Genomic DNA, 23,492 nt, shown 5'->3' on the forward strand with positions numbered 1-23,492 from the left:
AGCGCGCGCACACACACACGCACGCATGCACAGAGAACAGTCTCCCTCTCCCTTTTGCTCTCTCCGCTCACTCACACACTCTCTCACACTTGCACACACACTCTCCCCATGCCCCTCCCCTCTGCCTCCATTTCTGCTGGGCTGAGCTAGTTTTGCAGCACAAAGACTGTGGCTGACTGCAGCACTGTCTGTCCTCGGCTCTCTCCTGCTCTCGCTGGAACAAGCTGCCGAGCCTGGATGGATGAAACCGGCCTCACAATGAAATTAACTCTCACTCTATGAAATAACCTCTATATAATTTTTCCCCCCTCCTCCCCCTCTTCTCTCCCCAGTTAATTCACTGCTGGTGTCAGTTGCTTTGGTAGCGCCCCCTAGATGTGCTGTGTGTGACAGTAGGAGGGGAGGGGCGTTGCTGCTCTGGAAAGCAGGCAGACTGGCTGTAAGGGGTTTTGGAGACTCCCCACCCACTAAAAAAAAAAAAAAAAAAAAAAAACCCACCCGAGCCTCCTCAAGCCCCCTCGCCCTCCGTATCCCAGCACCCCTCACCTCGGGCTGGGCAGCTGCCTGCCTCACTTGGGCATCTGTGTGCTGCCCTGGGACTCCCTGCTACTATTGTGATCTCTACAAAAGGGCCCCCCCACACACACACACCATCTCCCCCCCTCCCTCATTATTCACAGCAATCAGACCCCCCTCCCCTCCCTCACCCTCCCTTCATCTAGCTCCACACACACTGCTGCAGTGTTTGTGTGCCTCGCACACATACCCCCCCCCCCCCCCCCCCCTCCCCCCCCCCCCCCCCCCCTTTTTTTTTGTTACCCCCACAGAGAAGCTCAATTAGGCAAATGTGGAGCGTTTAAAAAAGAACTCCCTACGTATTGATTAAGATTCATAGTTGGCCTTTATTTTCTTTTCTGACTGCGAGCCCGCATCACGCAGGAATGTTAAAGCAGAGTAGTATCGATCAGTGTCAAATGAATTGTATTTTTTATGCCGTAGCGGTACGAGACTCTTTTTCTGTATTGTGCTGCTTCACTCTTTCATCTCTGACTTTTTTGTGTGTGTGTGCTTGTCTGTGTTGTTATCCTTCCCACGTGGCTGCTGGTGATGAAGTAGCAGTGTAATGGTGATCTCTGGGGAGCTGGATGTAGCTCGTCAGTGGAGGTAGTAGACAATGTGTCTGTGGCACTGATACTCTAGACACCAGGGTGCTCCCAGGCTCTGAGCATTGTGCTGCTGTTTTCTTTATCCACGTTTTTTGTTTGCCTACATGTCGGAGAAATAAGATAACGGACGTGTTTATTTCACACACTGAGTAGTTTTTGCGCGATCTGAGCAACATGTCACACCTCCATCATCATGCAGAGTGGGTCAGAGTTGTGTGGTGCGCCTGTAGGTCGCCCTAAGTGTGTGTAGAGAGTTTCTCGTCAGCCTGTGCTGTATGTGAAGCCCTGTAATGGCTGCTTCTGCTGCTGTATGAGGCAGGGGCCTGCCTTGCTTCTCCTCCTTTCTCCAGTTCTTCCCTCATAGTGGGATGGGAGTGCCCCCTTATGGTTGAGCTCAGCCCTGCAAACCTGGAGCTGGGGCCAGAGCTGGCTCCCTCCAAGCCATCTGCGGACTTCCCAGAAGCTCCTTGCGGCTCAGCGCGGCCCCCGGATGCAGGTGGGAGCCTCTGGGCAGGTGGCTTCAGCAACACCCACCTGTCCGTCTTCTCGCTCGCCACCTGAGCATTTCCCGCCGTCGTCCCATTGTGCCACAGCACAGTCATTACAGGTGGCTCCACAGATTTTATTTTGTCGGAGCGCCTACAGTCCGTCCTCAGATAGAATTGCTCTGATAGCTCTCTGATATGTGCTTCTGGGCTCAGTTTAAGTCAAGTCAGCATGTTCAGAGGCTGCGAGAAAAAGAAGAGAAACCCTCTTTCAGAAACTGCGCACAGAAAATATCACTTGATCTTCCTCTTAAAAGGGAAGAGATGACTTTTCCCATGACCCCGTTCCACTATCAGAAGCCCACTTTGCCCTAAATGAGCGGTGATGTGCGGCGCTCTCGCCGATGAGGTCGTCAGCATGTAAACATAAACACGAGGGACTCGGGAAGGACAGCAAAGAAGATTTTGCTGTTTGTCCACTCTGCGTGTTCTAATCTCTCAGTCTCTCAGTGCATAAGGCCCGGAGGCCGAGTGTGTAATTAAAGCAGCGGTGGAGCAGGAGGGAGGGTGGGAGGTGGAGGGGGGGAGCTTTGGTGCGTCTGCGTTTCCTGTAACAATGACGGGCTGCTTCTTTTGTAGTAGCTGACTGCACCGTGACCCTGCCAAGCACGCAGGGAGGCCGCAGAGAGAGAGAGACAGACAGAGGGATGGCAGCAACAGGGGGGAGGGACTGTGTCGGCTCTAATGTGTCAACCACGTGGATCACAGTAACCATGGCAGCCCGCGAGATGCAGCCATTTCTTTCCCCTTCTCTATCTCCCCCCCATCTCCCATCTACCCCCCTTCCTTTTTACTCTGTCTTCCTCACCTCGCCACAGAGGATGTGTTTGTGCAAGCCAGTCTGGAGTGAGTGAGCCTTTTTTTTTTTCTTCCCCCGCTGTATATTGTGTTTAGCATCTGGAGGCCTGAGAATAAGGAAGCCTGCCAACCAGGCGGCTGGTGAAACCCCGAGGTCTGAGAATGACAGAGACGAGTGGGTCAGGGAGAGTGTGTGACTGAGGGATGAACTCTGCCCCCCTCCACATACCTCCTCCTTCTCCACCACTAGATCTAGTTACACTACTGGCCAGGGTCACACATTCCAGATCCGTTTCATTATCTCAGGGCCGCTACCTCTCTTCTCCCACTTTCTGATTCTCATAACCTAAAAAAAAAAAAGAGAGAGAAAAGAAATCGGCTGGCTTGGCAGACTAATGGCTCTGGTTGGGCTTGATTGATTCAGTGAAGTAATCTGCAAATGGAATACATTAGGACGGCGGAGAGGAGAGCAGAGCAGATGACTCAGAGACAGCACAGGCACACTCAGAGGAGCGCTGGAGAGTATGGGAATAATGGCAATAGTAAGGACTTTCTGCCATTTTCCACATTCACGAGCAATAATTGCATCGGGAGGAAATTTTGTGCATTTTTTTAGGATTTTTCTAATTGAATTTTCAACACTACACTTTGTATAAATCTCTTTTTTCCCCTCCTTTAAATGCCAAAACATTACAAAGACTGTTCTGCAGTTCTCAGCTCTGAAGTTCCATGTTAGGCAGTGCTGGGAAAAACACAAAATGGCTGCCATACAGAGGAGCTTGAAGCTCCACAGAAAGAACTGCAGCTCTCTCCTTCTCTCCACGGCACTGCTCACATATCTTCCCCTTTTTCTTGCTTGTATATAAATACTTCTTGTTCTTTTACGTGCGCACATTATCAACTGTTTTAATTGTCTCAGACGGTAACTGCTGCAACCTTCATCTGAGCTCATAAACCATCACAACTCAGCCACCCCGCCGTCCCTCGGCTCCTCCTCACGCCTCATCCATGTCCTCTTCATCATTTGCCTTCTAATAATGAGCGTGTTGAATAGCAGAGCCCCCAGAGCCCCCACCCCCCCCCTCCCCCTCCCCCTCCCCTGCTTCCTCTCCCCTCGCTGTCCGGCTTGTGCAGTCAGCAGAACAGGCTGGTGCTGTGCAGTATTGAGCTGGGAAAAATCAATGACTGCAGAGTGGGAGTAGGTAGGAGCTTGTGTATTTGAATATGTGTGTGAGTCTGTGTGTGTGTGTGTGTGTTTGTGCGCGATGCTTCTGCCTATCCAGGCTGAGGGATCAGAGCTGTCAGTTGTCAGATATTTACAGAATGGTAAAGAGCTCGGCCTCTGTGCTGCACAGCAGGTGTACATGTGAATGTTTTTGTCGGTTTGCATTCTTTTTTTTATTCATAACCATGCAATCTGGCAAATAAACCTACTGAATTAGATTCTTTCATAAGAAAACCCCCATTTAGGAATATTTTTGTTGCCATAGTTTTGCTGATACCAAAATCACACTTCTTTAAATATGTCGCTCTAATATAAACATTTCTTTTTCCATTAACTAAATATTTTCAAATGTGTAACTTAAAGAGCAGTGTGCAGGATTAGGTGACATCGAGTGGTGAGGATTGCAGATTGCAACCAGCTTTAAATTCTCCTATGTGCCAAGCATTGACTCTATTGTTCAGGAGGTTTTTACAAGGGCCCCTCAAAAAACAAACATGGTGATTTAAACCAGTAAAACACTAAATTAAGTAACTTCACACTAAAAATTAGGGTTTTTGCAATAATGTTTGGCTCATTAAGAAGCTGCGAACTACGATGACCGATGCAAAAGTGCAGATGGCCCTGTCTAGAGTCAGTGATTGGTTTGTCCATTCTGGGCCACCATAGAAACAACATGGTGGACTCCAGAGACGAGGGCCCGCTCCCTATAAACAACTGATTCTAAAGTATCGAAAATACAACAATTCTTATTTTCAGGTGATTTTGCGTTAAAGAAAACATACTTATTTTATTATATTCCCTTTCTGCTGATATATCCCTCTAAATCCTTCACACAGCATCTTTCACACCTGTGCTCTCTGCATCTTTGCACCATTATTGCAGTAACAACACTGTAGCAGCACTTTCTTTCTTTAAAGATAGATTGATATCTCAAGTCTGGTACTTCCTGTTAGTGATGTCATTCACATATACTACATAACACTTTAACAGGAAATACAAACAGACCCACTCAGAATGTTTATGTTTCAAATTCAAAACAGTCTTAATAGTATATTTGTGACATCACAAATTCACTGAGGTCCTGACGGCTTGTTTTAAGACAGTTTTTGAATTCAGACTGTGTGCATTTCTCTCTGGATTTAGCGTTTTAATACTATCACGGTTTTTATGTAGCCCCTTTACCTTTTATATATTTTTAAAAAAATGGAAATCTGACTTTTTAAATTTGGGACCTTAAATACTTTTTTGAGTTAATTACACGAACAGGTACTTTATTATACTGTCATTTGATTCTAAATATATATCCAGCACCAAGTCCGCTTCTCTAATCCAAATCCTTTCAAATCCCTTTTCAAATTTAGGCATTAAAACATGAGACGTTTCCCATTGATGACAAATGTGTTGATTAAAACTGAGACACCCGATGTCTCATGTAACAGTCCCCACAAAGGAATCCATATAAAATATTTTCCCAGGTTAAAAACAATAAATTCTTTAATTAAAAAAGTTATGGCTTAAATCAGAAACTGTCTCATCAAACAGAATTACAAGTTCGATTGAGCACTGAATGCCATTTTTTGGCACTTGCCAGTTAACCTTGGTGCCAAAAGCATTCAGTGCTCAGCCATAGACTACACTGTATTAGATAATAGTGTCAGCAGTGAAGGCTGCTGCTTCTCCAATTTTGCTCATTTTTGGTCAATTTTAACTGATCCTGACTGGTGAAACGCCCCCGGAGTACCCAAAATCACATTCTTTAAGACTGCTGTTTTTAAAAGAAGGATCTTTCTTTGTCCTTATTGTCGTCTCGCGACTGAAGTGTGTATGTCTTGTGCACCCGTCAACTGTGACCTCCCGCTGAGGTGCGACTCCCGGACACAACCCCAAGAACTGACCCCTGACCTGTTTGCCCTGCAGTCTGGGTCAGGGAGGGGTTGGTGTAGGAGGGTTTTTGTCATGGAGGCATGACTCTGCACAGTGATCTCTGAAATAAGTAGCTGCTGTGGTGGTCATCGTGGCGGCTGGCCCAGGGCCTTCAGACTGAGCCCTCTGTCAGATGACCGGTCTTGTGATGTCTGAGTAGAGATGGGGTGGTGCTAGTTGGGGGGGGGATATAGGTCATCTGACGATGCTGGCTGCTGGAAAAAGGATCCCGCCATGGTTGTTTAAGCAAGGAATGTCATGCTGTTTGATCTCTGCTCTGTACTCGAGAGCATTAAGATCGCGCTGCTCCGTGTCGTTCGCACAGCGTGGCTCTGACCGTTTTTTTTACATTCATGAACATTAATTGGGTATCAGCCAATGAAACACTTAAAAGTGGGATTCTAATACATAAAGCCGTCATGCTGAGCTTTGCATGGTTTTGTAGCTGCTACATCTCATGTGCAGGTCATAAAGGCCTTGGTTTGTGCAGTCACCGGAGTGAGAGCGGGAGAGGAAGAGATGGAGGGAGGGCAGAGGGAACAGGGTGGGGGTGGATTGGAGGGGGGGTGGATTCTGAATCAGCGTTCTCCTCCTGTCACTCCCTCTGGGGTTCCTCCATCAGGTCACATCCCAAAAATAGCAACGGGCGCTGTTTCAAGTGCAAAACCGCCGGCTTCGGGGCTGCAGCCAGCCTGCGAGTGTGAGATTTCTATGGGAATAGTTGGCCACCTTCCAATGTGTGTGTGTGTTTTTTTTTTTCCCTCCCTCCTCCTCCCTCCCATTTTTTCCCTCCTCCGATGTGACTGGCAGATGAGCTTGCATTTCTGAGCAAGCACATGGGCTCCACGTGAGTGGCCAGTGTGTAAACATTCACCTTCCCACAAACATAATCATCGCCGGCTGCCTTCCTACCTTCTTTCCTGCCTGGCTGTCTTTGTGTCACAGCCAGCGAGGCTCAATAACAACACCACATGGCACCAGAGCCCGTGCCCAGCACCAATTATTTCAACTGCCTCCCGAGATGACTTGCTTCAAACACTTTTTTCCCCCCGTTTTCCCTTTGCAAGCCACACAAACAGAGTTGTCCTCGCCAAGATAGATCATTATCAGCATTATAGGAGTGATGTGGAGTATTTTTAAAAAAGGTGGGAAAAGAAGTCATTGTACTCGAGTGTGTTCACAGCGTAACAGTGCTGGCAGCCTTGGATGAGAGAATAACAGACACACCCTGGTGAAGACAAAGATTGCTGTAATGCATCAGTGGCCGTTTGGATTTCCACTCACTTGATTTGACTTCACTTGACTTTGACATGAGTCTCAAATCAAATGCTCTCACGCTCCTCATTCAAGCATGTCCAAGAAAAAAAACTGAATATGACTCACATTCCCCCAAATGCAGCAGTTTTATTATCTACCTTAAGAGTCTGAGTCAAACTGGGCTTTATTTACATCGCTGCTTACACACACTGACACACACACCTCTGATATCCCGTATCACTTTTTCCACTTAATTTCCTACTTACTCCATCATAATTGCAGCTTCCTCGAATTCACAGAGGACTGATTGGTTTGATTGAGAGTTTTTGCCTCAAACATGTTTATTCTTATATACTCATACCATTACCATTATCAAGTGTTATCAAGTGTTGAAATAGTGCATAAAAGAAACATTAGTTGGAATGAGGTGATTTGAAGTGAATGAATTACATGTTCAAATACACAAAAGCCACAAACAATGGGAAGTCTTGGGTTTCAGCTAATGTTAGCTGTGTTCCATGGTTTTACCCAAAGAAATAGGAAACATACATGTTAATATTCAAAGCTACCAGCTGCTGACGCCGTTTTAGTTTGAAAACTCCAATGTTGTGTTTTAGTGTGGACTGATGTAAACAGAGACTTTTGATATTGCTGTTGACTCCATTTGAGTTTGGAAACTCCGGAGTTGTGTTTTATTGCAGATTCAAGAAAACAGAGACTTTTGAAAAGACTTGATGTTGAAAAGACTACAGGGTTGTTTATTAGTGTGGATGGGCAGAATTATAGACTTTTGAAAACGTTGCTGACCCTGCTTTTGGATGAAAACTCCGGGAAATCTCCTTTTTTGTTGGCCCAAGCATCATTGTCGTTTTTCCTCTGTTGTATTTTCTTTTTTTTTGAGTGGACATTCTGCTTCCTTTTTACACCCGAGAAGCTCAATCACAGTGTAGCTGAATGGTCATGTGATATGTGTTTTCAGGTTTGTTGGTATGGACTGAGATGATTTCTTAAATGGTGCTAAAACGCTTGTGTGTAAGGAGATTTTTTGTCATTTTAAAACAGCATATTACTGTGGAAGCAGCCTAGGCCTGTGTCTTGATTATTTTCACAAATGCAGTTTTATTAGCCAAAATAAATGTATATAGCTTAGTTATTCCCTCATTATTTACAATAAATAACTAGAAAATCAAATAATGTCACCTTTATTTGGTGTCCACTAATAGAAACCCCAAAATGTGTCAACAGATCAGACTGACTTCAATTTCCCATAAAACCTCATCATTAACCCAATGTTTCTTCTCTTGTTCCAGGATCTGTCGGGCTCCATCGACGACCTGCCCACCGGTACAGAGGGAGCCCTGAGCCCGGGCGTGAGCACCTCAGGGGTATCCAGCAGTCAGGGCGAACAGAGCAATCCCGCCCAGTCGCCCTTTTCTCCACACACTTCGCCCCACCTGCCGGGAATACGCGGGCCCTCACCATCACCTGTGGGTTCCCCTGCCAGCGTCACCCCCTCCCGCACCGGCCCTCTGTCCCCTGCTGCTGTGCCAGGTGAAGACACAAGAACACTTGCTGGTGTTTGAAATGTCTACATTTTTGACTGTTGTTTTAGCTCATGTTTGACAAATGTCTTTGACGCATGTCTTAAAGGATTTCAGAGCCATATCAGAAGCATAATATGTAACTGAGCTGCACTGAAGTAGCATTGAAGTGGTCTTTTGATTTGTCTTTCTGAACTGACATGTAGGAAGGGCAGCAGAACCAAGACGACTTTTCAAAACACAAAAATGTATTACACAGAAATTATTCATTTATTGAGACAAAATGAAATTTAACCACATAGAAAAAAAGAACATGACCAAGAACATAGAAAAAGACGTCGGAAAGACCAGAATTGACTAATAAGGAACAAATGCAGATTATTTACAGATCATTTTTCACACCTCTTTAAAAGAACCTAACCAGAAAAAAAATCAGTTTTTTCATATAAAGTGTTGGATGGCATGTGAAACATCCAGTAAACGAACAGCCGACAGATTTAGAGTTTTTAATTCACCACTTGCTCACTCACAAATACAACGGATCACATTTGTAATTCATGAACTGACTTGCCAGATGGGAACATTTTCTCCTAACATGATGCTAGTAAACCATCCAGACGGCAGAGAAACAGAAGTTACAGTGCCACCAACAACTCATTGTGGAGAGCATTTCATCAGGCAGCCAACAGGACACTGTCATCGCATTTCTTTGTTTTGATTTGATTGGCCTACGGTCATTTGATGGCAAATATTTTTACGTTTAAGACACAGAAAGAAGATAATTGGATTGGATTTCTGAAGTCCTTTTGGAGTTGTTGAGACATAGTGTTATTGCTGTCCTGCAGGTAATCAGATGCCTCCCCGGCCGCCCAGCGTCCAGTCAGACAACATCATGCACTCTTCCATGAACCAGTCAGCCATGGGCCAGGACAGGGGTGAGTGTCGAGACTTTGGTCAAGAGGTTTTATCTTTAAAAAAAACCTCCTCCTTAGCTCAGTGACCAACAATGCAAGAATGTGTGCCACTTCCTCAGCAGCTTGTAAGGTGTGATTGTTTGCATTTGTAAGCATTCTGTCCTCCTGTAAACACTCCCCCAGGCTCTATCTTTAAATAAGAATGTGCTTGTAGTCGACTTGCCGGGTCAAATGAGGGTAGCAGCAGACAGACACACTGTACCTCTGTGTGTTTGTGAGGAAGTAAAGAGCTCTTCACACTCACACATGATGTGTTATACTGAGGGGTTTTTTTTCTTTAAATTGAGGTGTTTCTTGAATGAAGAATCTGATCTCTCTCAATCCTCTGCAGTGTACATGCGCAACCCTCAGATGCCTCCTTACGGGTCCCCTGGACAACCTGGCTCCGCCTTATCTCCACGCCAGTCTTCAGGAGGCCAGATGCATGCTGGGATGGGACCATATCCCCAGAACAATTCAATGGGAAACTACGGGCCTCCAGGGGGCCAGTTTGGTCCACAAGGTGAGCCGGATTGTAGGCGATGTTGCTTTAAACTAGTTGACAAAATAGTAGAGGCGAGTACAGTGTTGCATGCTCCGTCACATCAATCAGGACCTTTTTTTTTTTTTTTTCAAATCCTAAAAATATTATGAATGAGTTTACAGTTGTCATTCTGAGACCATCAGAGTTTCACAGATAGCCCAGATTTTGAAAAAAAAGCCTTTGAAGTTTCCTCTCACTTCATATATTTATGAAATTATATCACTTCACTTTGAAGTCTCAGATGGTTTCTGTGGGCTTTGAAGAAGTTCTGCTATGAGTCACAGCAGCGATCAGCAAGGGCCAGATAAAGCCCGCTTCATCAGGCTGCTTGTCAGAACAGGCAGCACCGAGGTAAATTTAGAGCTGGACTGCTGAAAGTCTTTATCTCATAAGGGAGAGATGAGTAGAAGTCCTTACCTCTCAGTTTCAGACCAAAACACAGTTTCAAAACACAGTAGGATGGCATGAAAAGCTATCAGATGATTGAGACCAGGCTGAAGTCTATATTTCTGTCTTTTCTGTGACTGTTCCAGGTTACCCCAGGCAGCCTGGCTACACAGGGATGCCCAACGCCAACTACCCCACCGGCCCCGGCATGAGCGGCTCCATGAACCCTATGCCCGGTCAGGGCAGTGGGGCTCCGTATGGAGGCATCCCGCCTGGCAGGATAGGCCCGGGGCAGATGGGTGCTCGGCCCTTTGGTCCCGGGATGGCCTCAAACATGGCTGGTATGCCTCCGCAGGTGGCGTCCGGGATGTGTCCCCCTCCGGGTATGAACAGGAAGGATGGTGGCCCCTCCATGCACCATGGACCCACAAACTCCATACACAACAGGTGGGTCTTCACAGCTACTGCGTTTGTAGCCCTTTTAACACATAGATCGCACTTTAGGGCTGCTAAGAGGTCTCTTCTTTATGCCTCGTTTGCATTTTTCACAGAACCAAACCTCAGCAGCATCATTCGGCTCCAGTTTGTGATATTAGACTGCATGCCGGCATTGCAGAATCAACAGAGTTGTGGCGGGCATTATGTCTTACATAACAGCGACAGCCTTTTCTGTGACAGAAAATATACTTTCTAAACAATAACAGTGGCATAACTTGGTATGTAATGAAACTGTTCGTGTACTCTGCTGTGGATAACATTCACATAATGTAACATAAGTGCAAATTTATCTCCTGTAGCTGTCAACGCCACGCAGCTCTAAATTTGGTCAATGCGTGACAGCACTTTGTCTACCATCGTGTACAGATCTTCATTTCTCCCCGTGTTTCATCTCTCCCTTCATGTACGATCGCCAGCAGAAATTATGTGTGAAATGCACTGTGGTTCCTTAAAAAGCCCTGAAAAAGTTATCAAATTTTGTCTGTGAAAATGTGTTGAAACCACATAGCAAAGTAACATACAGCAAGTTGGTAGAATGCTGTGATAAGTGGCTTGTGTCTCAGTGAGACAAAAGGGCGCAGTTAATGGTTGAGGGTCAGTGTGGCACATTGTATGAAGACTCTGATGGTCCTTGAGGAGTTTTTTTTTTTTTTTTTTTCTGCTCTTACAGCTGACTGTGTGTGTCCTTGTATGTGCCGGTTGTGTGACCATGAAAAAATGATCGGTTCTTCCCACGTGCAAGCCGGTCTGTTGTGTGTTTTGCTGCCTGAGTGTGCCGCAGAGTAGATGGCAGTAGACCAAACACACATCTATGAGAGAAAAGGAAAAAAGTGGAGAGAGCAGGAGATGGTCTCTGAGATCAGTGAATCACTTCTCTCCCTAGCCAGGATGCCAGCTCAGCCTACAGAGAGACACTCGCAGGCTTGGCAATTGCTGGAGTCATGTGACGTAAATTGATGTTTCCTACACAATAATCTAAACACAGTGAACACAAGACAAGAGGCATGGATTTGTTACAGAAATTAACAGAAATGCATGAAAGTTGACACTTTAACATTTATTTCTGGCATGCCTGGTAGCTCACCTGGTAAAGTGGGTGCCCCATGTCAAAAGGATGTGTCCTTACTGCAGCGGTTGCAGGTTCGACTCCAACCTGTGGCCCTTTGCTTCATATTGTCCCTTCTTTCTCTCCCTCTTTCACACTTAAGCTGTCCTAAATGCAATAATGCAAAAAAGGAAAAATATTTCTAGGAGTTTCTTTAGCTCCTTTTACACTGCTTCTTCAAGGAAGGATTTTCAAGCCGTTATGCTGTCTTGCGGTTCTGTATAAAAGGCATAATCCTGGAATTGGGGGACAGAATTGACTCTGTTTTAGGCAGTCAAGGGAGGTAATAACAGCACCAAAAAATGTCTTAATAAATAGGACAGCAGGCAGGATGGGACCATGTGCATGATGGCTGTGATGTTTTGACAACTATGTGTGCGACCCATTCCTGGTGATTTAAAAAGCTCAAAGAAGAAAAACAACGACCAAAAATGTAACAGAGACTCTAAATGATTGTTATTGGCATGTTATGCCATTGTTAATGCTTGAAAAGTGCTCTGACACATACTAGGTTATATGTCACACTAGAGTCAGATGCTGTTGTGTTAGACATCATGCACCTCTTGTGCTTCCGCGATGCCAGTATGCTGTCTAAAATCACACCCTGGAGTGGCATTATTCCGCCGTTGTGTAAAAGTGACTTTTGTATCACCTAGTATTACTTCTAAACAAGCACTCTCCTCTCTAGGCCACCTGGCTACCCTAACATGTCCCAGGGCATGATGGCAACAGGCTCTCCATACGGCCCTGGCATGAACAGCATGCACGGTATGATGAACCAGGGAGGACCGGGGCCATACCCGATGGGAGCAAATATGGCCAACAACACTCCTGGTGAGTAAACACCTCACTTGAAGCCCTGATCAGGTACTCCTGTGTTTCTATAGAAAGCCCGTATAGATTGGTAAACTTTTGTTTCTCACTGTCCTCTTATCACAGGAATGGCTCCAAGTTCTGAGTTCAGCATGGACAAAATTAACCCCAACCAGAAGATGAACAACAAAGTGGAAGGGACTCCCAAGCCTGAATCCAAAAAGGTACAAGCTCTAAATCCACATGTTGAAATTGTTGTCGCTCATTCAAGTTTTTGTCAAATCTCATAATTTTCTCTCATCATTTGTGTCCAGAAATCAAGCTCTTCCACCATCACAAACGAGAAGATCACTCGTCTGTACGAGCTTGGCCCAGAGCCAGAGAGGAAGATGTGGGTGGATCGATACCTGGCCTTCGCTGAGGAGAAGGCCATGGGCATGAACAACTTGCCCGCAGTGGGACGCAAACCTCTCGATCTCTTCAGACTCTACGTGTCCGTTAAAGAGATCGGCGGCCTTACACAGGTATGCGTGGATATCAAATGGATTTAGTGCGACTACAACAGATTAAAAAACAGCATCGTTATTCCTGCAAGGCTGTTGTGTGCAGCCTTCCTGAGCCTACTCCTTCCTCTCTCGCCCACCAGGTGAACAAGAACAAGAAGTGGAGGGAGCTGGCCACCAACCTGAATGTGGGCACGTCGAGCAGCGCCGCCAGTTCGCTCAAGAAACAGTACATCCAGTGTTTGTACGCCTTCGAGTGTAAGATCGAGCGCGGCGAGGACCCGCCTCCGGACTTCTTTAACACGGACACCAAAAAGAACCAGCCGAAGATCCAGCCTCCCAGCCCAGGTGAGCGCCGACATCCTCCTACACCTCATTGTTGCCCCCCTCAGAGTTAAATCGAATGAATGAAAGCTTACTTTTTCCCTCTCTCCCTCGGTGTGGTTTCAATGCACTTCATCACATCCTCCTTGCTCTATTTGCCTCACATCATCTGCCCTATAAACTAGAGTATTTTATTGTATCCTATTAATTGCAGCATTTAAAGCCGATCTCAGACCATCGTTAGTCATCTTCTGTTCGGGGCTTCTCCATAAATCACTGATATTTTGCCGTATATCTGTGTTGTAAACGACAGCAGCGTAGCTGTAAGTCACAGAAGTCCGCCGCATCCTCTGGATACTTCTACACACATATCTCTCAGGGGAATACTCCCTGGCATTTGCACAGGACATGACGAAAGACTTGTCCTTTTCAGACTCCCCGGGTTGTTTTTTTGCGCGAACAGTGATTCTACCAGCATGCCAAATCTTTCAATGAACTCTAAATGTTGGGTAAAAAGTCAGTGTGTAAACTGGCAGTCAGTCAGAGGTTAAAGGAAAGGGGGGAGGGGGTCTCGGGGACGACGTGTCGCCTGGAAGCTGTTTGTTTTGGAGGGACTCCGCTTTTAGCTGCCAGGAGCAACCACACCAGGAGCAACCACGTGCTGCTCCAGTCTGGCCGAGACCTATGCTGTCAGACACGGGGCACTGAGTCAGCGCCGGGGTGTTGTTACAGGAGACATCAGGGTGCTTGTCAGCTGGCATCAGCCCTCTAGTTAGTATGAAGGAAGAGCTGGGGAGGAGGGGGGTGAGCGGTGGCGGCAGCGTGGGGCGGGAGGTGATTTGGCGATAGCGATGCCCCGTCAGTGGCGTGTCCTCGCTGCCTGGTGCCTGGCTCAGGGCTACAGAGGCAAGGCAACACTCCCTGGAGATTAGTACTGAGCCAGAAATGATGAATGGGGGGAAGAGGCTTGAATGTGTGTGTATGTGTGTAAAAGTCATGCGATTCTCTCTCTCACTCTCTCTCCCGCTCTCTCTCTCTCTCTCTCTCTCTCTCTCTCTCTCTCTCTCTCTCTCTCTCTCTCTCTGACTCTGTTTTCTACCATGCTATTTTTTTTCCATCCTCACGAGATCCCCCCCCCCCTTCCCTTCATCTTTAGTAGAGGGAAATCCCTGCCCAGAGGGAGGAGGGGGAAGGGGAGCCGCTTAATGTGTGTGTATGTGTGAGAGGGAAAGGGTGATGTGAGAAAATGTGAATAAATGTGACCTGCCAGTGACCCTAGTGTTGTGTGTGTATGTGTGTGTGCTAGTTTAATGAATGGGAACCTGTGAGTCATCAGACTGGCGTGCTAATAGTGAGAAGTCCTGAGCCGAAGTTAAGGATGAGCGCTACTATGTCACACACAAACAAACAATCACTCACTCCCATGCACACACACGCACACAACTCTTCCTGTCTGTACAGGTCATGCAGCAATCTGTCAGAGTCAGGGCTTAGATCATTGTTTCCTGGTGACTCGGAGAGCCTGGCGGTGGCTGAGGAAGGAGGGTGATGGAAGTAGTGGGGTGAGGGGGGGTTGGCATGCTGCGATGAGCTGGAAGATTCAACGTTTTCGCTGGCTGTGCACTCCAAAGCCAGTCAGCTTGACACAAACTGTGTTCCTCTGTGCAGCGCTCAGGAATTTCTTAATGGGATTTAGGATTGCCAAAAGCAGCATGTGTTCCTGAAAAGCCCCCAGCAGTGCTCAGCCCATCCACAAGACCGTCCCGTCTAACTATCAACTATCTGCTCTCGCCTTTTATTCCCAGAGTGAAAGAAGAAGGAGGGGATGGATTCTCTGGAATCCTTGAATTTTTTTGACTCTTGCTGTTTACAAGCATTCAGTCAGTACTTTTACATGCACAGATAAGTCAAGCTACGGTTAGAGCTCAGTTGGGCCGTTTAATTGGACCACTGTCCGTGTCCCAGTATACAAGCAACAGGGGAGAATTGACTTAGTGATGGAAGTAGGGCTGCCCCCTAAAAGTCAGACTCCCATCTAAGTCAACTGAGATTGCTTCAAGTTTCTGTGCAGTGTACTTCAGGGGATGTTTTGGTCCCCAGATTTTGCTGTGGAGTAAGTGCTCTTGACATTCACACTACTCTTTGATAACAGCTGCAGATGTGCAGGCAGCGTTACCTTGTTTATTTCATGACATGGGAGCCACTGTCACACTGACAGCCATTCAAACTTTTCAAACTTTATATGGAAAACTAAAGGAATCGTCCAGCCAATCGAACAGCCAAATTCAATTTGACTGGCGTAATTTTGAGTCAGGTGCAGCCCTGGACATTTGCCCCCTGACAGCTAGTTGCTATTGGATCTTCTTCCGGTTGTCTAGGTGTGTAATCCGACTTCAAAAAATTCGACTTAGTGCGAAAAAATAGTAGTTTGTTGGTGTTGGTTCACAGAACAGCCGATATGGTGTGCAGATTTAAACCACAAGATCCAGGGAGTTGTTTTAACAATTTATAGTAGACATGGTGAATGAACAGTTGGATGGTTGTTGGATTATTTTTGCTATATAGAGAAATAATAAAAGAAAATATTACAGCTCTGCATGGTATTTAACAAATGATAATAAATTAGGTTATCATTTAATTCACATCGTTAATGCATCCACTTTGTCTCTCTTCTGAACAAAGGATTAAACTCAGAAATCTTGGCATAATATAACAGAGCAATCTTTTAAGTTCAAGACAATTCATGCAGAATCAACAAAGTAAACATAATAAAGATTAAAAAAAAAGTCCATATTACACTCACATCAGTTCTCTTTGCCCTGCCTGGCATGGTTTGGAGGAAAAAGAGAGTCACTGGTCTGAAGGGTGGAGTTATAGAATCTTTGGGGGAGTGGTCTTGTCATGAGTGACAGTTTATGCAGTGATGCAGGTGAAATGCACACATTATTTACACATTATTTTGACTTTTTTTATCACATCATGTAAATTTACTGACTGTGTGTGTTCTTGCTTTGCAGCTGGTTCTGGATCCCTGCAAGGACCCCAGACTCCTCAGTCTACGAGTAGTTCAATGGCTGAGGGGGGAGACCTGAAGCCCCCGACCCCAGCCTCCACGCCGCACACGCAAATGCCTCCAATGCCTGGCGTCAGGTACGAGTCCGAAGCCCCAATATCATGTTTCAGTGATGTTAACAATATCAGGAGTCATCACAATAAGATGAAAGTGATCTCTGTGGTGAAATTGGATCATTGTAGCAGGAAATAGGAATGAGAACAAACAGAAAAACTGTAAAAAGTTGTGCAATAAGAGTTCGGTTTAAGATACGCACAAATTGCTTTTTAAATAGGAGTCATAATAGAGTAAATGTAAAAATAACAATTGTCAGTAGTATTTACACCTTTGATCCCTTGAACTTGGTGGGGTTTTTTTTCATAAACATGTTTTTGTAAGAAATCAAGCCAAATGACCACAGCAAAACACAAGAGCACTATCTGAAACATATGTAGTATATAAGTAATAAATGTCCCCCAGAAAACTGAAGGATAAATACAGTTTGGTTGTCTTGAAAAATATGGAAAGACAATTTTGATGAGTGTATATGTAAAGCAAAACATTCTATACGTCACTAACAAGCATGCTGCCCACCTGTAGGAGTAGTGTAAATCTGCAGGACCCCTTCGCTGATGGTGGAGACCCAGCATTTTCCAGAAGGAACGCCATGACTCCCAACTCCCAGGGCTACCAGCCTGGGATGGGCGGCCCAGAGATGATAGGTCGAATGGGTCCCTACGAGTCCAGCAAGGACCCTTTCGGTGGCATGAGGAAAGGTGAGCAACAGCCAAACCAGTAAATCAGATGCTTTTTGAGTTCTGCTAGAGCTGAAACAAAAAATGATCTGTGTTTTTTTCTTTCTGTTTTTTTAAGCTGGAGAGCAGTTCATGCAACCAGGACCCAACAGTGGGATGGGAGAACAGTATAACAGAGGCCCGCCAGGCCCAATGGGCAACATGCAGATGGGTCAGAGGCAACAGTACCCTTACGGATATGACAGAAGGTAAACATACTGCATTAGTACGATTTTATACTTGCATACATATGTAAAATACACAAGGTTTACAAAGAGCTTGATAAGATTGGGATCAGGCCTTTACTGTTCAATGTCTTTTTGTATATCCAGTTAAATCAAATCAACTGACAAGTGTTTGTTGGGTTTACAGACAGGAGCCAGGCATGGGCCCTGACGGCAGTATGGGACCAGGAGCTCCTCAGCCCAACATGATGCCTTCGGGAGCCGACACAGGGATGTACTCGCCCAGCCGCCCTCCACCGCAGCAACGGTCAGTACCATTACCTGCTCATATTCGTCTGTATGAGGAGAATTGTGGTTGTTTTGAGTCATTTTTCCAGTGGGGTCATTTATAAAAGACTGAAGGATTTTCAGCACGGAAGTTCCAAACAGAAACTGAGAATTTACTGTGAAGAAGAAATGAAATGAAATTGTGTGAACTTTTGTTATTGTTTTCAGGCATGAATCCTATACCAATCAGTACCCTGGCCAAGGAGCTCCCCCTGGTGGCCCATACCCAAATCAACAGCCAGGAATGTATCCACAGCAGCAACCGGTGAGAACATTTTGTTCGTCATTGTCTGTGCTTTTGTTGCAACTTTGTTTCTAATTTTTTTTATCCTGTTTTAATACACCTACCTATCTGTCCTGCCATCCAATTGTAAAGATACAAGTAATGATTATCTAATTAATCAGTTGTTGAGTATAATGCAGAGTGTTGTCTTCTGACAGAACTACAAGCGTCCTGTTGATGGAGGGTATGGTCCTCCGGCCAAGCGCCATGAGGGAGAAATATACAACGTTCCATATAGTGGTCAGCAGCAGCCAGGACCCCAGTCCTCAGGACCCCAGGGCCAACAGGAAATGTATAACCAGTATAATGCATACCCTGGAGGGGACCGCAGACCACCAGGCCCACAAAACCAGTTCCCCTTCCCATTCAGCCGGGACCGAGGACCCTCATCTGCAGGCCCCAACTCCCAGTCTCCAATGCCTCCCCAAATGATGGCAAGCCCCATGCCTTCAGGCCCCGATGGCCCCCAGGGCCCAATGTGGCAAGGTCGTAATGAGATGGGCTACCCCAATTACCCCAACCGACAGGGACCTCCCGTACCCGGCCAGGGCCCTGGATACCACGGCATGAACCGCTCAGAGGAGATGATGTCGTCAGACCAACGCATGAACCACGAGGGCCAGTGGCCCGGACACGTCAACCAGCGGCAGCCACCATTCGGCCCTGGTGCCTCCGGACCTCCCATGACCAGACCCCTGCCATCCACCTACCAGACTTCCCAGAACCACATTCCTCAGGTGTCGAGCCCAACACCCATGCCCCGGCCCATGGAGAGCAGGACGTCACCCAGCAAGTCCCCCTACATGCATCCGGGCATTAAGGTGCAGAAAGCCGGACCTCCAGTACCCGCCTCCCACATCGGCCAGGCCCCTGTGCAGCAACCCATGATCAGGAGAGATGTGGCCTTCCCTCCTGGCTCTGTGGAGGCCTCCCAACCCCACCTTAAGCCCCGCAGGCGACTCACCATGAAAGACATTGGTACAACCTCTATTTCATGTATTAGTCAGTATTTTAAATAGACATACAAGTGTACTGAACAGAGTACAATAACATTGCAGTAAAATGTTAGCTTGTCCCTCCAGGATTTCGCAGTGTTGCAATTTTGTTTTGACCAATCACCACACCTTAACTGCATAATTTAACAGGGTAGAACCTCATGTCATTTTAGAGCTGCAGGCACCCATTCTGCAATTTAAAAATAATTTTTTAAAAAAAACATATAAAAATTGTTACATGGATTGCAATTTTTTTTAGAAAAGCTGCCATGAAATCAGGCATTTTCCAAAACAATTCCAAGAACAACCCGCAAACCTGAATTTGCTGTGCGATACCTCTGTGTGTGCTGGCAGAAAGTGGATTTTGAGTGTTCAACAGAATTGGGAGTTAGATAAATGCAGATCCTGATGGTACAGATTGGTGAGCCTCTTCCTGTCCTTCATTGCTGTAACAGTTGATCTTGATCAAGTTGGCTCAATCGGTTTTTGTCTTTCTTCCAGGCACTCCTGAGGCTTGGAGAGTGATGATGTCATTAAAGTCAGGCCTACTAGCTGAAAGCACCTGGGCCTTGGACACCATTAACATTTTACTGTATGATGACAATAGCATTACTACTTTTAACTTATGCCAGGTAAGTTGCACAAACCCACAAGTGTTAAAGTTGCATTAACAGATCGCCGTGACTTGGATTGTTTTGATGATTCTCTTCTTCTTTAGCTGCCTGGATTCCTGGAGCTGGTGGTGGAGTACTTCAGACGCTGCCTCATCGAGATCTTTGGCATCCTAAAGGAGTACGAAGTGGGAGACCCAGGCCAGCGCACCCTCATAGACCCCAACGCTGCAGAGGACTCAGATGATGACATCCCCATGCCTGAGGGCGAGGGCATGGATGTGGACGAAGAAGACGAAGAGGATGATGAGGTAGAGGACACAAAGGCTAATCCTGACACACTGTCACTGGTCCAGGTGAAACAGGAGGAGGAGACCTCACACAAACACAAGTCTTCAGAGGACGAGGAAGAGGAGAAGGAGAGGGAGTCTTCTATCAAGGAACCCAATACCTCTACCTCAGGGCCCTCCCAGGACCCCAGCCTCCAACAGGAGAAGCCCAAGCAGGCAAGCAAGTTTGATAAACTCCCAATCAAGGTGGTGCGGAAGAAGAATCCCTTCCTGGTAAACCACTCATCCAAGCTTGGGCAGAGGCAGTGCTTTGATAGCGGCCTAATACACTGGAGCATCGGTGGTGGCGACACAACCGAGCACATCCAGACCCACTTCGAGAGCCGAATGGACCTTCTCAAGCAGCGGAAACGTAAGCTGACAGCCACTGAGAGCCGCAAGAAGGTCCAGGTGACTGAGACTGTGACAGAAAACTCTGAGAAACCCAAGTCCAACGGGGAGGAGAGGCCTCGGCAGCCCCAGTCCTCTGAACCTCAGAAGTCCCCAGCAGAGAAGACTCCTCCTCCTCTTCCCGTCGGTCCACCAGTCACTGCCACCATCGACGATGTCCTATCGGCCCGCCCGGGGTCGGTCACAGAGGAAGTGGTCCGAGGAGGCGCAGAAGAGCAGAAAGAGAACGGAAAGTACCTGTTCAGCATCAACCCTGAACTCCAGAGTCGACGCAACATCAAGATCCTGGAGGACGAGCCCCACAGCAAGGATGAGACGCCACTCAGCACTCTGTCGGACTGGCAGGACTCGCTAGCCCGGCGCTGTATCTGCGTGTCCAACATTGTGCGCAGCCTCTCCTTCGTTCCTGGGAACGACCAGGAGATGTCCAAACACCCTGGCCTCCTGCTGCTGTTGGGCCGCCTGGTGCTGCTCCACCACAGGCACCCTGAGCGCAAACAGGCGCCTGTCACCTACGAGAAAGAGGAGGAGGAAGACGAAGGCGTGAGCTGCGAGAGAGACGAGTGGTGGTGGGACTGCCTCGAGGTGTTGAGGGAGAACTGCCTGGTCACTCTGGCAAACATCTCAGGCCAGCTGGACCTTTCTATCTACCCAGAGAGCATATGCCTGCCGCTGCTTGACGGTCTGCTCCACTGGGCCGTCTGCCCCTCAGCAGAGGCACTGGACCCCTTCCCCACGCTGGGGCCCCACGGCTCACTTTCCCCCCAGAGACTGGTCCTTGAGACCCTCAGCAAGCTCAGCATCCAGGACAACAACGTCGACCTCATTCTGGCAACGCCGCCATTTAGCCGCTTGGAGAAGCTGTACGGCTCGCTGGTGCGCCTGGTCGGTGAACGCAAGGTGGCCGTTTGCCGAGAAATGGCGGTCGTCCTGTTGGCCAACTTGGCCCAGGGCGACAGCCTAGCGGCGCGGGCGATTGCCGTGCAGAAAGGCAGCGTGGGTAACCTGTTGGGCTTCCTGGAGGACAGCCTAGCTGCCACGCAGTACCAGCAGAGCCAGAGCTCTTTGCTACAAATGCAGGGGGCACCTCAGTTTGAGCCCACCAGCGTGGACATGATGCGGCGGGCGGCCCGGGCCCTGCACGCCCTGGCTAAGGTGGAGGAAAACCACTCTGAGTTCACTTTGTACGAGTCGCGGCTACTGGACATCTCGGTGTCCCCACTTATGAACTCTCTGGTGTCCCAAGTGATCTGTGACGTACTGTTTCTGATCGGCCAGTCATGACAGCCGTGGGGAGGTTTCGGCTCCACCTCTTTCCGTTCCCCCTCCTCTCCCCTTTTTTTGTGTGTGCGTGTGTCTGTTGAGTGTGAGTGAAAAAGAGCAAAACTGACTGTCCTTTTTTTATTTATGCAAAATCACCTCGGATTCCACTGTCTTTCTACCCCCCTGCTTCTCACTAAAGGAAGGAATATCATGAAGTAGCTGTGGATTTTAAAAACGTCTGAAACGGAAAGATACTGACAAAGATCGGGACCCAGGCATAGGACAGAGTGCGCTGCCCTGCGGGAAAGGACTTGTTTTTTAATGAAAAGAAAAATCTCCAGAAAAAAAAAGAAGAAACTGTAACCAAAGTTGCTGTCTCGTTTACAGTGAGTTTGGGGGATACATGTGCTCGCGTTCTCCCTCGAGGGGTCGGCAGGGGGAAGAGGGCACGGACTAAACAATATTATGGTTCATGTTTGGAGGCTACATAGACTCACGGACTGTGGTGTGGTATAATTGCTGTAACTTTGGATGCTATATACTCAGCCCCACAGGAACCACATTATTGGCTGTGAACAGACATCTGTCATGGGAGGCCTGTGCAGTAGATTGTAGGACTTTTTTCTGTACTGTACACCTTAAAAACTGTAAACATACTGTAATAATACTGTTTCACACTGAGATACGCTGGCTTGGCAGCAAACTGTAGTTTTTAAAAACAGTTTTAGTTAATGTCGAGAGAGAAAACGGCTTTCCCCCCAAAGTATGGTGAACCTACAACACCCCGACCTCTTCTCTTTGTCCCTTGATTGTATGACTTGACCCTTATATTAAAAAGTCACCTCTTTAGGACTGGTCCTCAACTCTAGATGCAGTCCAAGCTGCAGTGTATATATGATGTTGTACATTACACTTCTCTCTCTTTCTTCTGTTGCTCTTCACCATTTTTAATCTTTGACGATTTACCCCCCTGCATCAAGTACGCCATGTGATTACTTGACGCCCCACCTCCTCTCCGTTTTCCTTAGGCGCCTCACCCTGCTCGTTAATCGCGCTCCGGGGGTGTTTAGCTGCTGTCCAACGCCACCCCCCCCCCCCCCACCCCCCCCCCCCCCCCCCCCCCCCCCCCCCCCCCCCCCCACCCCACCGCACCCCACCCCACCTCCCCCAACAAACTTCAAGTTTCAGTTTGTCTCCGGTCTGGGTGTAGAGAATATAACAAAAAATCATGTCTGCGGTTCCATTTGAGCTCCCTCATAAATGACAAACTAGACCTTGATGAAGAAACCATTTTAAATTTGTTTATTTTGTTTATTTTTATTTTTTTTTCCAGTGATGCGGATTCTGCATATTTGTATTTCAGATGATGTAGCTAAAAACTTGATGTAAATTCCTCTTTTTTCCTTTTTTTTTGGCTTAATGAATATCATTTATTCAGTATGAAATCTTTATACTATATGTTCCACGTGTTAAGAATAAATGTACATTAAATCTTCGTAAGACGTTTGCTGTGGATTTATTTATTACTCCTCTCGTACGTGGAGGAGGAGTCAGTGAATAAAAGTCCTGAATTTTTCATTTGGCTCATCTGCACGGAGACAATGTGATGCATCTAAAGCAACATACAGCGTGTTGTGCTGATGTTTTTTTTTTATATTTA

The 23,492-nt window shown here is 46.9% G+C and overlaps 1 protein-coding gene across 1 annotated transcript in view; it reads left to right on the forward strand.

Annotated features, from left to right (window-relative positions):
- The window catches only part of arid1ab (AT rich interactive domain 1Ab (SWI-like)), a 65,365-nt gene extending 42,152 nt beyond the window's left edge, over positions 1-23,213 (forward strand). Inside the window, exons 5-20 of the mRNA XM_042507038.1 lie at positions 8,225-8,465; positions 9,301-9,390; positions 9,761-9,931; positions 10,486-10,786; positions 12,631-12,776; positions 12,882-12,979; positions 13,070-13,279; positions 13,402-13,606; positions 16,600-16,732; positions 17,235-17,410; positions 17,508-17,637; positions 17,801-17,920; positions 18,109-18,205; positions 18,382-19,201; positions 19,720-19,850; positions 19,937-23,213. Coding sequence (XP_042362972.1) covers positions 8,225-8,465; positions 9,301-9,390; positions 9,761-9,931; positions 10,486-10,786; positions 12,631-12,776; positions 12,882-12,979; positions 13,070-13,279; positions 13,402-13,606; positions 16,600-16,732; positions 17,235-17,410; positions 17,508-17,637; positions 17,801-17,920; positions 18,109-18,205; positions 18,382-19,201; positions 19,720-19,850; positions 19,937-21,853 — 4,986 coding nt within the window. The 3' untranslated portion in view covers positions 21,854-23,213. The remainder of the gene's footprint in view (positions 1-8,224; positions 8,466-9,300; positions 9,391-9,760; positions 9,932-10,485; positions 10,787-12,630; positions 12,777-12,881; positions 12,980-13,069; positions 13,280-13,401; positions 13,607-16,599; positions 16,733-17,234; positions 17,411-17,507; positions 17,638-17,800; positions 17,921-18,108; positions 18,206-18,381; positions 19,202-19,719; positions 19,851-19,936) is intronic.
- The last annotated feature ends 279 nt before the right edge of the window (positions 23,214-23,492 follow it).

This window comes from Plectropomus leopardus, chromosome 18, assembly GCF_008729295.1.
Source record: "Plectropomus leopardus isolate mb chromosome 18, YSFRI_Pleo_2.0, whole genome shotgun sequence".
Taxonomy (NCBI): Eukaryota; Metazoa; Chordata; class Actinopteri; order Perciformes; family Serranidae; genus Plectropomus; species Plectropomus leopardus.